This window comes from Diabrotica virgifera, chromosome 4, assembly GCF_917563875.1.
Source record: "Diabrotica virgifera virgifera chromosome 4, PGI_DIABVI_V3a".
In the NCBI taxonomy this organism is placed as follows: Eukaryota; Metazoa; Arthropoda; class Insecta; order Coleoptera; family Chrysomelidae; genus Diabrotica; species Diabrotica virgifera.
Genome location: NC_065446.1, coordinates 242,033,292 through 242,049,985, shown reverse-complemented (window position 1 = coordinate 242,049,985; position 16,694 = coordinate 242,033,292). Strand labels below are relative to the sequence as shown.

The window sequence follows — 16,694 nt, the reverse complement described above, 5'->3', positions numbered from 1 at the left end:
AAAAACTATGTTTTATTATGTAATTACATCCTTCTAATTGAAATATTCTGAACTATGAAGATACTTTACTTTTGATCTAAATTTATCTTTTTTGACATACCTCGTATAAAATTGATAAAATTTGATATAAAATGGTTGTATTTTAGGTTAAAGACCATCCAGAACTTTTATTAAGAATCACTTTTTTACGTAAAATTAATAATAAAAGAGTTATCAGAATTGAAATAACTGAAAATAATGTTAGTTATCCATAATTTTTCAAAAAAAAAATTTTTTTTTCAATTTGTAGGATGTAATTGCATGTTAGAATATAATTTTTAATACCAAACAACTTTTCATAATATGTAGCAATTTTCAATATTGTGAAAGATAAAGCTACTTTACCTACTCTTGAGTGAAATTCAAACTTTTTGACATACCTCGTATAACATTCATAAAATTTGATATCTGATGGTTGAATCTTGGGTTTTGGACCATGCAAAGCTTTTTATGAAGAATAACTTTTTTCGTAAAATGAATAATAAAAAAGTGTCCCATATGGATAGAACTTACAGGGACATACTGTACATTATATATGAAAATCTACTATACTACTTTTTGAACTTTCAATTTTTATTTATTTAAAAATGAAAAAAAAATTTATTTATTTATATTGACCGTTTTTGAGTACAATATTCTGTACTTAATAATTTTAAAAAAATGACTTAATAATAACGCTAATTTACTATTACTTTAGCTTATTCTTTTTGATTTTCTTATGATTTGTGATATTTTTTTTAGTTGCTTTATCAAACATTAGAATCGGAGAAATAAATATAAAAAAACTGTCATTATATGGTTGTAAGCCATCATATATTTGATACATGTTAGTATTTTTACATTAAGAGGAAACAGTAGCGATCAACAGGTAGCGAAAACGCGTTCCAAGATTGCGGCCGTAATTTTGAATACTTTTTCGAGATATTTTGCACACGTATTCGTAATATAATAAAGAAAGGCGGTACAGAGCCCAATTTGAAAAATATATTAATATGTGGAAATTACTCTGTAATTAAATACAATATTAAAAAAACGAGCCTGTACCGCCATTAAGAAGAACAAAAAAATACAGTTTCTTCACATAAACTTTTTTATCCGATGCCTACATTTTGTGTCATTTTGGAACTACTAAAATTTTTTATTTCATTAGTAGTTCCAAAATGACACAAAATGTAGGCATCGGATAAAAAAGTTTATTTGAAGAAAGTGTATTTTTTTTGTTCTTCTTAATGGCGGTACAGGCTCGTTTTTTTAATATTGTATTTAATTACAGAGTAATTTCCACATATTAATATGTTTTTCAAATTGGGCTCTGTACCGCCATTCTTTATTATATTACGAATACGTGTGCCAAATATCTCGAAAAAATATTCAAAATTACAGCCGCAATCTTGGAACGCGTTTTGGCTACCTGTTGATCGCTACTGTATCACCTTTTCTTCAAATGTAGTAATCGATGAAATATTCTTTGTTATAGGAAGTACTGGGAGCAGAGGGAATCTCTCTTCAATTCCGTCACATCGCCAGCCATCTCATATGGTGCTGCGCCTCTCCGACTATACCCAAAAATCACGGAAAAGAAGATCCAGTCACGGAATTGGCGTACCAGGATCTGCTACATCAAGTTATCACAGTAACTGGGTATTTCACCTTGGAAAATAATGATAACCAAGTAAGTACTATGTTATTAATTTCAATGTTAACAATGTAACAGTTTAGACAACTAAACGCGAACAATATTTTTAACATGTTAATGATAGGTATATTTGTGACTTGTGGTTTGAAACAAACAAAATTGAAATACAATTTTTTACAGTAGCGATAAGCAAACATAACGAGTATCCTATGTGGAAGTTGAGAAAGAACTAGTCTTCATGTCAAAACTAGATTTAATTGTTTATACAGTATTTCTCATGATCATCTTTCAGTGCGTCACAGTTTTTCGATTTCTTTCTAACGCATTAAATTGTATGTGACAGAAAAAAAAGGCACGTCGGTGATTACATTTCGTCGGTGACATTTTTATAACATTTATTCTAGTTATTCTAGTTGTCGATAGATGGCGCCATAATAAAAAAATAATTTTTTTTTAATTAGATAATAATATTACAAATATAATCTGTATAATTTATAAGACTATACAAATCAAAGAAAATACCATTTTATAAATGCAAGAAACACATTTGATTTGTTTTTATTCCAAATTGAAAATAAAATGTGACAACTGTCAGATTTAACTAAAATGTCATGTTAGAATAAATGTCATAAATGTGTATTATCACGGACTTACCCTTTTTCCTATCATTTGTTACGCACTGAAAAATGATCATGAAAAGGACAATACGTAATAAAAAATTAAGTTCCAGTAGCTGAGATTATTGCCATGGCTTTGCTTATAATTATAATTCTAGTCCAAGAAATGAAACATTTTGGCTCGAAATGTTTTTCTCCAGCATGGATTTAGTTGACATTTTCACAGAAGGTAGGGAATAGCCCAATGATCATTTTCTATATCATGCCGCTGTCCACTAAAACCTTGGGAGTGATTGTCACCCCGTCTGGGGAGTGGGAATTTTTAGTTACATTTTAGCCGGGGAAATCGATGGAAAAAGTAATTCTAAGAAAATAATGTTCTTTGAGCTTTCTTCGTAAAACTAATATTTTTCGAGTTATTCGCGGTTAAAAGTAACAGTTTTTCGACGAAAAAATCGACTTTTTTAGAGTATTTGTTGAGAATAACTCCAAAAATATGCATTTTATAAAAAATCTATAGATATCAAAATTATATCTTTTAGAAACATAAACGAAATCCTTTTTTTATAATCAAGTATATTCAAATGGGAAATAAGCCACAATTTTACCTAAAAATGATTTTGTTAACCTAAAAATGATATTATTATAAAATTAACATTTTATTAAATAATGAATTAAAATTAATTATTAGAAGAATTTTTTACTAAGCAACAACATTTTTGTTTATTTAGTATTATTTTGTATTTTGACAACGACACCCGACTTGGGCGTCGAAACGTTAATAAAATCATTTTTAGGTAAAATTGTGGCTTATTTCCCATTTGAATATACTTGATTATAAAAATGCCACAAGAAAATAGCTTCAGAACAACCTTTTTTTATAATTTTTCTACGACCAACCTAAACGGAGATATGGCATGTTGAAGGTTAGATTTTTTCGTCAAATGCATAATTTGAAATATTCAAAGTCAAATAACGGGAAAAATTTGCATTTATCGAGAAAAACTTACAGAATTGCTATTTTCGAGCAAGGATGAAGTACATCCACATGCTAACTTGTATATATTCTTATATATACAAGTTAGACATCGACTTATAGATCGACTTAATGTCCACTGCTTTTTAATATCTAATGTAACAATAATGTAATTTAGAGGTTTTTACACATATTGAAGTGGCTAGTTTCAACTACTTGTAAACTGGACGTTTACACTGATGATGGTCAGTTTGACCGAAAACGTTTTGTACATTTCCACGTCCGTGTGGATACATTTTAAGAATTTTAATAAATTCATATACATACCTATATACAACAGAAATGTTTACTTCATTCCACGTTGTAATTGTACCTCTTTCCAACTGCTGCAGTTTTAGTATGGTTTAGTCTTTCAGCTACGTTAACGTAAAGTTTTCTGGCGGTATCACTTACCGCTTGTCAGTATTTACCAGTGGCGGCCGGTCAGGGTCGGCAGTGCCGACCCACACATTTATAGATATAGATTTTTTAAATATTTGTATCTGTAAAATAAAAAAAATCTATCAGATAATACAGACTAAATTTTATTCATGGTTTTTAAAAGAATTTGATCAATCCGAGCGTTAAGTGATCCCTGCGCATAACAGACTTCTCAAAAAATGAATGATCCGAGCCATTTATCTGACTTTTCGGCTAGCCGTCCCTAACTCATCCATAGCTTGACAATTTACACGTAAAACTCAACGAAATAACAAGTCGATGAGCAAGCGAACATTACTTCTCTCCGTGGGCAATAGCAGATACGGCATGGCAGGTTAAGCGGCAAGTACGGCACATTTCGGTCTACCGGTCGGTGCTTCATTTGGAAGCATGCATCGGTAGAAATTGTCAAAAATAATCACGCCGTTTTACGTCGTTTAATTGATATTGTAATTTGTCGAGGTATACCTATGATTGTTAAATTTACCGTAAAGTTAGCATAAGTTAGTTTTTAGGGATTGGTTAATATATCAATCAAGAGCAATTAATTAGCAATAAAATATGCCGTTAAAGTGGGCCCTGTACTCCTTTTCATTGTTGAGATATAGGGTGGGTGCTGCTAGCTTTACAGTAAAGCTAGCAGCACCCACTGTTTCTCGGAAACGGCTACAGCAATAAATTTTTTCTTTCCGTGATAAATTAGCAATAAATTAGCAATTAATTCCTTGGGGTTGAATTTTCGATTTTAATCATTTTTTCGGGGGTGAGTTTTGCGTTAGGGGATGATGGGGTAGTTTTTAGGGATTGGTTAAGATATCAATCAAGAGCAATTAATTAGCAATAAAATATGCTCTTAAAATGGGTCCTTTACCTCCTTTTCATTGTCGAGCTATAGGGTGGGTGCTGCTAGCTTTACCGTAAAGCTAGCAGCACCCACTGTTTCTCGGAAACGGCTACAGCAATAAATTTTTTCTTTCCGTAATAAATTAGCAATAAATTAGCAAATAATTCCTTGGGGTTGAATTTTCGATTTTCGTCTTCTTTTTGTGGGTGAGTTTTACGCTAGGGGATGATGGGGTAGTTTTGTGGGATTGGTTAATATACCAATCAAGAGCAATTAAATAGCAATAAAATATGCCGTTAAATTGATCACTGTACTCCTTTTCATTGCCGAGATATAGAGTGGGTGCTGCTAGCTTTACCGTAAAGCTAGCAGCACCCACTGTTTCTCGGAAACGGCTACAGCAATAAATTTTTTCTTTCTGTAATAAATTAGCAATTAATTCCTTGGGGTTGAATTTTCGATTTTCGTCATCTTTTTGGGGGTGAGTTTTACGCTAGGGGATGATGGGGTAGTTTTGTGGGATTGGTTAATATACCAATCAAGAGCAATTAAATAGCAATAAAATATGCCGTTAAAATGATCACTGTACTCCTTTTCATTGCCGAGATATAGAGTGGGTGCTGCTAGCTTTACCGTAAAGCTAGCAGCACCCACTGTTTCTCGGAAACGGCTACAGCAATAAATTTTTTCTTTGCGTAATAAATTAGCAATAAATTAGCAATAAAATATAGTCTTAGTCTGAATTTGGTCTTATGAAGTGGTCCTGCTGACTTTACCGACATGGATCGCTCGTTACTTGGGTGTACAGATAACAGAGAATGGCAGCGAGGAGAAAGAAATACGGAAACGGATAATGTTTGCTAACAAAGCATACTTCTCTCTGTCGCAGGTATTTGGATTTGGATACAAAGACATCCATAGGAAAGTTAAATTTAAAATATATAAAACCATCATACGGCCAATAGTATATTATAATATATGGTGTAGAAACGTGGATCATGACAGAAAAGACAATAAAACTTATTCATACTGTTATGACAGTTCCGTAGATTGTTCCTACATAGAAAGAGTCCCTCGACGTGAAAGAAGAAGTAGTCACGTACGAGAATATTCTGGATGTCATGGAATAACCCAGAAATGTCTGGTGACATCTAGAACGTCAGAAAACTATATAAACATTATGTGTTTGACATTCTATAGTTCAGTTGTAATTCAGATTTAGTAGTCGACAGTTGTCAGTTTGTTAAAGTTTATATTGTATTTGAGTTTGAATAAAGTTACTTTGAAAAAGTTGTAACATTGGTGACAGCGGTGGGATTTAAGAGATATTGAAGAAGATATTGAGAATTGTTTATGGTAAATACCAGATCATCTAAAGTTGAGAAGGAAATGGATACATCCGGACCACCAGCATGGTTTTTAAAAATGAAAGAAAATGAAGAGAAACGTAGGCAAGAAGAGAAAGAAAATGAAGAGAAACGTAGGCAAGAAGAGAAAGAAAATGAAGAGAAACGTAGGCAAGAAGAGAAAGAAAATGAAGAGAAGCGTAGGCAAGAAGAGAAAGAAAATGAAGAGAAACGTAGGCAAGAAGAGAAAGAGGAAGATAAAAAGCTTAGAAAAGAAGAGGAGGAGAGGCGTAGACAAGCAGAGGTAGAAATTATGAATAGTTTGTCCCAAATTCACGAGCATTTTCAGTTAGAGGTAAGTCGAATTACTAATAAAATAGATATATTAGAAGAAAAACAAAACTGTTTAGATAATAAAATAGAACAACAACAAAATTATTTAGAAAACAAAATAGACCAACAACAAAATCATTTAGAAAATAAAATAGAACAGCAACAAAACGATTTAAAGCAGCAACAAAACGATTTGAAATATAGTTTAGAAAAACAAATAGTAGAGTTAGCAAACAAAATTAATACCCAAGCTTCTTTATCTCATATTGTTTCAGTTACTAATGTCGAATCCGAACAAACAGCCCTTTCCTCTTCCATCGTTGATCCAGGCATAATTAGAAGTAGCAAAATTTTAAAACCACCCACGTTTGATGGCCAAACAGCGTGGGAAACTTATCGTTTCCAATTTGAAGCTGCAGCTAAAGCAAATGGCTGGACTGAAAGAGAAATGGCAGCTTCCTTGGTGGTGTCGCTTCGAGGTCAGGCAGCAACCGTCCTTCAATTTCTTCCTCAGGATTCACCTAGTTATGACTCACTTGTTCAAGCTTTAGAAACAAGATATGGCCAACAACATCTGAAGCAGGTTTTTCAAAGTCAGCTTAAAGTTCGGTATCAAAAACATAACGAGAGCCTACAAGAATTTGAAGCTGATATTAAAAGATTACTACATTTGGCATACCCTCAGGCATCTAAAGATTTTCTTGAACAAATCGGTATACAGGCATTCATAGACGGACTACATGATATCGAAATGCAACAGGCTCTCCGATTACAACACCACAAAACGCTAAATGGAGCACTAGTTTCAGCCCAGGAGTTTGAAGCGGCTAAAAGTATTTCAAGATCTCGCCCAAGATTAAAAGAAATAAGATTTCGAGAAGATGAACAAGTCCCTACCACAGATAATCAACAACCTATTTTGTCCCAGATGTTGAACATACTCCAAAATCTTCAACAAAATCAACAAAAAGCTCAAAATCAAAACAGAAGATGTTTTAACTGCGGAAGAATTGGACATTTGCAGGTCAATTGTAGAAGTGGATCCCAAGCGAGAAAAGAAGAATACAATAATGATGTCAGAAGGTCGCCTAGATCGACATCCAGAAGCCCATCATATAGTCCTACTAGAAATATTAGTAGAGATAGGTATGTAAGAAGTCGATCTCCTACAACTGACCACAGATATTCAAACAATAGCCAGGGAAACGAATAAAAGTCGACACTAAGGGGCGGGCGTCGGCTGAATCTAATAAAAGCCCCCAAATTCGCAGTTATACTTTCAACAAAAATGAACAGAACTTATTACTTAAGGGCTACGTTGACAATCAAAAATGCACTTTTCTTATTGATACCGGTGCAACAAGATCTTTTGTTCGCAAAGAACTTCTGAACAGAAAACTACAGCCATGTAAAACAAACTTAGTTCTTGAAACAGCTTCAGGTCAAACTATTCCAATTCATGGAGAAGTAACGGCGACCATAAAGATTGGCAACACCTTGATAAAACACATATTTCTTGTAGCCGATATTAAAGATGAATGCATTCTTGGAATGGACATTATGCAAAACAAATTTATCATAGATCTTCAAAATAAAATTTTGTTTATTGAAAATGAAGAAATAGTCCTAAATTTTGAAGAGTCTACACCTCAAGTAAGAGTTATAGTTAGTGAAGATACAGAAATTCCTCAAAATTCTGAAAGTATAGTCCTGGCGAGACTGAGTCAAAAACCTGAAGGTTTACATTTCGGCGTTGTTGAAAGCGAGGAACTTGTTAATGACGGAATCTTGATAGCCAGATGCCTCGTGAATGTAGATGAGATAATTCCAGTAAGGGTTGCTAATTTGTCCAAAAAGCCTTTTAAGTTGAAGAAAGAACAACAAATAGCACTCTGTACGCCAATAGAAAAAATAATCAAGTGCGAAAAGTATTTGAAAAATAATACAGCTTTAAGTTACCAAGTTGACGCTAACCTGGCGAAAGAACTGATCAAAAATGTTGATCACTTAACAACTGAAGAAGTAGAAAAAGCTAATGAATTTATTAATGAAAACTACGACATTTTTGAATCCGAGAAATCTACAGGGCGTACTAGTCTAGTTCAACATAGAATCGATACTGGAGATGCAAGACCAATTCGTCAAGCCCCACGCAGATTACCGTTTGCTAGACAAAAAGAAGTTGAAAACATAATGCAAGACATGATAAATTCCGATATCATCGAAGAAGCTTCGGGCCCCTGGTGTTCACCAGTAGTCTTAGTAACTAAGAAAGACGGATCTACTCGTTTTTGTGTAGACTACAGAAGATTAAACCATGTTACACAAAAGGACAGTTATCCATTGCCACGAATAGATGATACACTAAACACTTTATCAGGTGCTAAATGGTTTTCGACTCTAGATTTAAAAAGTGGCTACTGGCAAGTAGAAGTACATCCTGATGATCGAGACAAAACAGCTTTTTCAACTGGCCGTGGTCTCTACAGGTTTCAGGTTCTACCATTTGGTCTTTGTAATGCTCCAGCTACGTTTGAACGCCTGATGGAAATGGTTTTAAGAGGACTTACTTGGAAAACATGTCTAGTATATCTTGATGATATAATGATTATGTCCAAAACCTTTGATGAACATCTGAAAAACTTAAGCGAGGTATTTGAAAGACTGCGAAATGCCAACTTAAAGCTTAATTATAAGAAATGTTCACTATTTCAAAGAGAAGCGTACTATCTAGGACATATCGTTTCAGCAGATGGAATTAAAACTGATCCAGAGAAGATTTCAGTTATTAAAGATTGGCCTAAACCAGGAAATAAAAAAGAAATTAGAAGTTTTCTTGGACTCTGTTCATATTACCGAAAATTCATAAAAGATTTTGGCCGCATCGCTAAGCCTCTTTATCGACTAACCGAAAACAACATTGAATTTGACTGGACACCGGATTGTCAAAATGCCTTCGTAGATTTAAAAAAACTACTTACAACAGCACCCATCCTAGCCTATCCACGAGAAGATGGAAAATTTCTGTTGGATTGTGACGCATCTCAGCATGGTATTGGCGCTGTTTTATCACAAGAACAGGAAGGTGAAGAAAAAGTTATTGCATATTTTAGTAAAACCATAGGAAAGGCAGAAAAGAATTATTGCGTTACCAGAAAAGAGCTCCTAGCTATTATAAAAGCCCTAGAACACTTTCATACCTTCCTTTATAACAGAAATTTTACAATCAGAACAGACCATAGCGCTTTGCAGTGGCTAATGAATTTTAAAAAGCCAGAAGGACAAGTGGCTCGATGGATAGAGAGACTCCAACAGTATAACTTCGACATAGTACATCGAAAAGGGCGTCTCCATAACAATGCCGATATTCTTTCTAGGCGACCCTGTTTAGAACGACAATGCCAGTACTGTAAAAGACTTGAAGAAAAAGAGAGCGTAACTGAAGAAGTAAGTCTCTGCATGACCACGGTTGAACAGGAAGAAGATAATGATCAGACTTCCCTGGAAAACATTAAGAAGAGTCAAAAGAAAGATAATGACTTAAGAGTCATACGAGAATGGCTTAGAAATGGAGTAAGACCTCTTTGGCAGGAAATATCTAAATATAGTCGAATTATAAAGGCGTACTGGGCTCAATGGGAATCTTTGCATCTTTCGAATGGTCTATTATATCGGAAGTGGGAAAGTCCCGATGGAGTACGTATAGTTCAACAAGTGGTACTGCCAAAATCACACATTAAAAGTGTGTTGCAAGAATTTCATAGCAGCCTGTCTGGAGGACATTTTGGGGTAAAAAGAACACTGGCCAGAGTTCGAGACAGATTTTATTGGATCAATTGTCGCCGAGATGTAGAAGAATGGTGTAAGAAATGCGACTTATGTAACGGTAGGAAAGGCCCTAGAACAAGAAGTCGTGGTAAAATGGCACAATATCTTTCCGGAGAGCCTTTTGAACGACTTGCAGTTGATATTCTCGGTCCACTTCCAACGACAGAGAGAGGTAACAAGTACTTAATGGTTGCAATGGATTATTTTTCAAAATGGCCTGAAATTGCACCTCTTCCTAATCAAGAAGCGACGACTGTAGCAGAAGCATTCATAACACACGTCGTATCAAGACATGGAGTTCCTTTAGAGTTGCATTCTGATCAGGGACGAAATTTTGAATCCGAATTATGGCAAGAATTAATGAAAATCTTGGGTATTAAGAAAACTCGAACTACGCCTCTCCACCCACAATCAGACGGAATGATCGAAAGACATAATAGAACTATTTGTCAATACCTCTCAATGTTTGTTGCTGATAATCAAAAAGATTGGGATACCCTAATACCTCTATTCCTGTTAGCCTACAGAAGTTCTGAACATGAAGCAACCGGTTATTCTCCATCAATGATGATCACCGGAAGAGAAATGAAGCTTCCTCAAGATCTTATTTTCGGAAAATTGCCTACCTGTGAAGAAGAACCTTCATCCCTGACGTACCTAGAAAGCTTAAGAGAAAAACTGGAAAAAGTCCACGAATTTGCTCGTAAAAGTTTGAAGCTTCAAAGTGATAAAGCCAAGTCCAGGTTCGATGTGCAAGCTACAGGGACAACTTTCGAAAGAGGTGATCCAGTATGGCTATACAATCCCACACGCAAGAAAGGACGTTGTCCGAAACTTCAACGAAACTGGGAAGGCCCGTACACCGTCTTAAAGAAAATAAATGATCTGGTCTACCGCATCCAGTTTTCAGCGAGAAGTAAACCCAAGGTAGTTCACATTGAGAGATTAGCCCCATATCATGGAACTGATCCACCCTGTTGGCTTCAACCAGACCCTGATAGACCAGTTATTCGAGGCGAATAACTATAAAGGAGGGAGCAGTGTTATGACAGTTCCGTAGATTGTTCCTACATAGAAAGAGTCCCTCGACGTGAAAGAAGAAGTAGTCACGTACGAGAATATTCTGGATGTCATGGAATAACCCAGAAATGTCTGGTGACATCTAGAACGTCAGAAAACTATATAAACATTATGTGTTTGACATTCTATAGTTCAGTTGTAATTCAGATTTAGTAGTCGACAGTTGTCAGTTTGTTAAAGTTTATATTGTATTTGAGTTTGAATAAAGTTACTTTGAAAAAGTTGTAACAATACTTTTTACGCCTTTGAAATGTGGCCTATAGAAGAATTATGAGGGTTTTCTGGGTAGATAGAGTTACGAACAACGAAGTACTGAGAAGAATAGGTAAAGAGAAGGAAGTTGAGCTTACAATTAAAGAAAGAAAACTACAGTATCTCGAACATGTGGTGCGGGGCGAGAAGTATGGCATCCTGCGACTCATAATGCAAGGAAAGATAGCTGACAGAAGAAGCATCGGAAGAAGACGAATTTCATGGCTGGAGAACCTGAAAGAATGGTTTGGATGCAGCTCAAAACAACTATTTAGAGCTACTCCCTCAAAAATTAAAATAGCTATGATGATTTCCAACCTCCGTAGCGGAGATGGCACCTGAAGAAGAAGAAGAAGAAGAAGAATACTTTTGAAAGAAAGATATTAAGGAGAATACTGGGACCCATTTGTGACAATGGTATATGGAGAATAAGGTTCAACCACGAGCAATACCAATACTACAGAGAACCCTCTATAGCAAATTATGCAAAAATACAAAGATTGCGTTGGGCAGAGAATGGATAAGAATGGATAACGACAGAACACGTAGCAGAATGCTTAGCGGAACTATGGTGCGACGTCGGCCAGTAGGAAGACCAAGAAAGCGGTGGATAGACGAAGTGAGAGCAGATGCTAAAGAGATATTGAGGGTGGATAACATGGAGGAGAGCAGTCAGGGACAGAAATACTTGGAGGCGGATACTAGGACCCGACTTGGGCTGTAGCGCCATAGGAGAGAGAGAATATGACATACCGTATGTCAGTGTCTACGTTCTGAAACATCCACGTCAGTGGTTAAGGGTTAAATAGCTTCGTAAGAGCTGTCATTTTATGTGCCTCTTCTTCTTCGTCTTCTAATGGCGCTATAACCCTTTGTGAGTCTTGACCTGCTTAACAATGTTTTTCCATTCTGCCCTGTCGGATACTTTCCTTCGCCACTGCCTGATGTTCATGGTTTTAAGATCCCTCTCTGCGTCGTCTATCCATCTTTTACGGGGCCTTCCTCTTGTTCTGTTTCCTTGGGGCTTCCATCTCTGGATTACTTGCACAGCTCGATTATCTGGCATTCTTTCTAGGTGACCGAGCCAGTTTAGTCTTTGTGACTTTACAAATCTAACCGTGAGAATTCGTGCTTGTATTTCTTGACTGATATTGTTGTTGTCATTTATTATTGAGCGTAGGTAGGAAAAAGTGGAGGCATATTCGTAGGTATGGTTGTCTACCTTCAGATTCTCATGTTGATTCGACTTTGTGCACTCCATTATTTTGTTTTGCTTTCATTTATATATAGACCAAACGTAGCGGCTTCCTGTTTTAGCTCTATAGCTTTTTCGCTTAATACCCTTTTGTTGCGGCTTATTATGGCAACATCATCCGCTATGCGCACATTTGCATAGATCTTGTATTAATACAGCCGTTTATATCCAATTTTCTAACAACAGCTTCTAAAGTTAGATTAAAAAGTGTTGTTGATAAGGCATCACCTTGTCTAACTCCATTTTCAATATCAAACGCCTCTGTCATATCTCCATCTAATTTCACCATAGCTTTGGAACCCTCCATAGTGTGCCTCTAATAGTTTTAAAATTTCATCATGCACTTCATGAGATCCTGGTGATTTCCCATATTTAATTATGTACGACTGTTTGTACAATATCCTTAATTGCGCAATTTGATTTCAGTTTTATATGCCCTACTATACAAAAATGACAGTGCATTCATGTGGTCTAGATACGTAATACACAGTTCTCTACAAATCTTAATTACAAAAATGGTTTCTATGGAAGATTATCTACACTTAACATTTTTAATTCATGGTTTATATTAAAATAGAAAGGATTGCTAACAGGTAGTACCCGTTGCCGATACGGCAGGTATCTACTACTAGTTTATAATTAGCACGGTGCATATCTAATACAATTACATATCCCACATTTTCAATTATGCAAACACGCTGATATCTTTGTGTCCGATAACGGGTCAGTTATTGCCCGTGTCGTACCTATGTGTGTGTGTGAGTGTGTTGTGTGCGTGAACAAGTAGCAGAACCTGTACAGTGGAGTTATCCTGTATTGCACTTAAGTATATACAGTGTGGCAAAGCTAAATGGAATAAATTCATTATTTCCTAAACCTGCGACTTTATGGAAAAATCTCGTAACAGGTAGATTTTGATTTTTAAATTATGATTTTTTGACATAATAATACTAGTGACGTTATCCATCTAGGCGTAATGACGTAATCATCACTGAATAGAGAATTGAATAATCCTTCAAATGAGCTAACACATAACCCATGTTCTCATTTAAAAAAATCATAGATTACGTCATCACGCCGAGATGAATGACGTCACTAGTATGATATATATGCCAAAATATAATTTAAAAACAAAAATCGACCTGTTTTCCTTAAAGTCGCTGGTTTATGAAATAATGAATTTATTCCATTTGGTTTCTCCACACTGTATAGACCAGGTAGTATCTGTTCTCAAACACCCTCATTTAGGTAAATCCTATTTTAAATTGGAAAAGACTGCAAGACTTGTACACACTTCTAAATAGGTCAAAACGGCAAACAGGTGTATGTTTTCAAAAAACTTTTGATAGTGTGTAAAAAATTTTTTTTATTATCAGCTAAGTACTTTCAACACATAACGTGCCATCATCAGAGCTTCGTCCTTTTATAAAACCTTAATAGAAGAGCAATTGCTAAACGACACAATAAAATACATGGATACTGGGCAAAAGCCACAGATATCGGGTATAACAACCCCTTAAAATGAATAAATCACATCTAAATTCTTTTATAAATTAAAAAGACAACATGGCTGAGTCAAACCATTTTGAGCCCACGTGAACAGCTCAGCTGAGGAAGACTATTATATTTTGTTTTACTTTGATCGCTTCTAAAGAATTATTAGAAATTATAATTTTTCCGTGCGGATATTTCAAAAGTTGGGCTAAATTTTTTATTAAACAATTTGTGAAAAAAATTATAAAAATTAAAAATGTTTTCTCCTTTTCGTTGCTGTATCTCGGTAGTTATAATATTTTAGAAAAAAAAATTGTGAAGGCGAAAAAATTTTGCTAGAAAATTCCTTACAAGAAAAAATTTATTGCAAATTGAAAATATTATTATTATTGCAAAATTAGCAAAAAGCGTCAAAAATTAATGTTTTTTCAATAATCTTTTTCGCGTATTTAAAAGCCACATAGAACCTTCAAAATTTGTCCAAGAAATCTTTTTAATTCCAAAAACACTACAAAATATTTCAGTATAATCGATCAAGTTGTTTTCGCAATGTAATTTTGCAACCTAAGTTTTTGCAAAAAAGAGCCAACAAAAAGGTTTTAAATACTTGCTCTTCAAGAAGAGAAAAGATACTAAATATGCAATATGCCCACGACGGGTATGGGACGATTGAGCCGATTTTACCTGAGGTACGTTCAGCTGTGGACACGGTTGCGCCGATTTAGTTCAGATAGTCCCTAATTCCTCGGTATAATTGCGCCGTCTCTCGTGGTGTTGTAATATTTATAACTTTTTCCTTGTTCTGACTGTAACTACCGTACCGTAATGCACTAATAGACGAATTAAGTTATACTAAAATCATAATAAAGATGCACTAGAAATAAACAAGCCAATACACGTTGAAGGTTACAAGGAGCACTCCCAAATCATGATTTACAAAGTTTATATATTCATGATTCAAAAGTTTATACATGATTCGGGTGTACTTCTCCGTGTTTTGGTTTGTTTATTTCTAGTGCATCTTTATTTTGATTTTAGTATATGTATATAATTAAAAATTGAACGAAATTATAAGAATTTATTTCAATAATATACACTTACGGACTTAATTAATTATCTAAACCTAATTAATTATTATTAAATTAAATTTGCCTTTTACTACGGTAGTGAAATAAAGCTGACTACAAAATCGAATCTACTTATTTCACCGCGTGTATGTTTTTCAATTAATGCTCAAAATAACTTTAAGCGTTCTTTATATTTTTGGCTTTATATAGAAATTGTTTTTGGGTTACATTTTTAGTTTAACGTAAACATTGGTTTGATTTTGTGTTAACACATGTATGAATTACAAAATATTAGGATGGGGGTAATAAAAACTTCGTGCCATACCCGAAGATTACTGGCACAATCGTGCCTACAGCTTAAAGGTCCCTTTATCGAGATCGGATTACGGCAAGTACCATCGGCGCAATCGTTCCCAGCCCGTCACTAACACTTAAAGCGTTTCTTGAACTTGAGATGTGCGTACTAGAGACATTGTAAACGACTTAAAAAAAAAGTAAGAATCTCAAACAGCTAAATTTTGATCCGTACTAAACATAAAAGTAGAACATTTTTAGTGGTTAGCAAAGTTAGAAAAAAAAATGAATAAAAAAAGAATGTGTGTGTACTTTGTACGCACGTAAGAAGTTATACTTCTATTATATGATCTCAACGAAATTAATATACTTTAAACAGTTTATTTATATTTTATTTAAATATTAAACTAATTTTAATACTTACTACTTCTCAAAAATTTTTATTAAAACAGTGCCAAAAATTAAAAGAATAAAACACAATGTAGGAATCTCTGAACAATGTAGGAAAAAATTTTAACTAAATACGTATTTTCTGAAAAAATAAATTACATAATAAATAAACTTACAATCATAAAATGTATAAAAAAAAATAAAAAAATAAAAGTTTCCATTGGGGTTCGAACCCGCTTATCAGCGCAGTTTTAGTATTGAAATTCATTTACCTTAAACTTTTACCCAATGAGACCATGTGTCATCATGTGCGAAGATCAACTAACTAAACGGATTAAACTTTTGACGGTTCTGAATTTAACCAAATTATTTTGATTTTGAATTGAAATTATTTAGAATCGAAAGAAATATTAAAATACAACAAAACATAGAGTAAGAAAACAATATATTAGGTGAATATTGATAGAAATTTTGATGGTAATCAAATTATGTAAATCAAAGCATTACATACTATTTTGGTAGGTTCTTTTTAAATTCTCCAAATAGGTAGGTACCTATGAAATTTTTTTAGGATACTGAAACATTTACAATTATTACGTACCTGTCGCTTTTAAAAAATATTTAAAAAGTCACTACAATATTATAAACTTGCTTTTTTCTCTGCCATCTCAACAATTAAAACTAATATACATAACATTAATTTGTTTATCCAAAATCTCCATATTGAACAATTATTAACAGATGATTTTAACACCTAATCAGA

At 34.2% G+C, this 16,694-nt stretch overlaps 1 protein-coding gene across 1 annotated transcript in view; it reads left to right on the top strand.

Moving 5' to 3' along the window:
• LOC114339332 (S phase cyclin A-associated protein in the endoplasmic reticulum) overlaps positions 1–16,694 on the top strand; it is a 345,776-nt gene that overhangs the window by 290,811 nt on the left and 38,271 nt on the right. Inside the window, exon 18 of the mRNA XM_050648835.1 lies at positions 1,517–1,711. Coding sequence (XP_050504792.1) covers positions 1,517–1,711 — 195 coding nt within the window. The remainder of the gene's footprint in view (positions 1–1,516; positions 1,712–16,694) is intronic.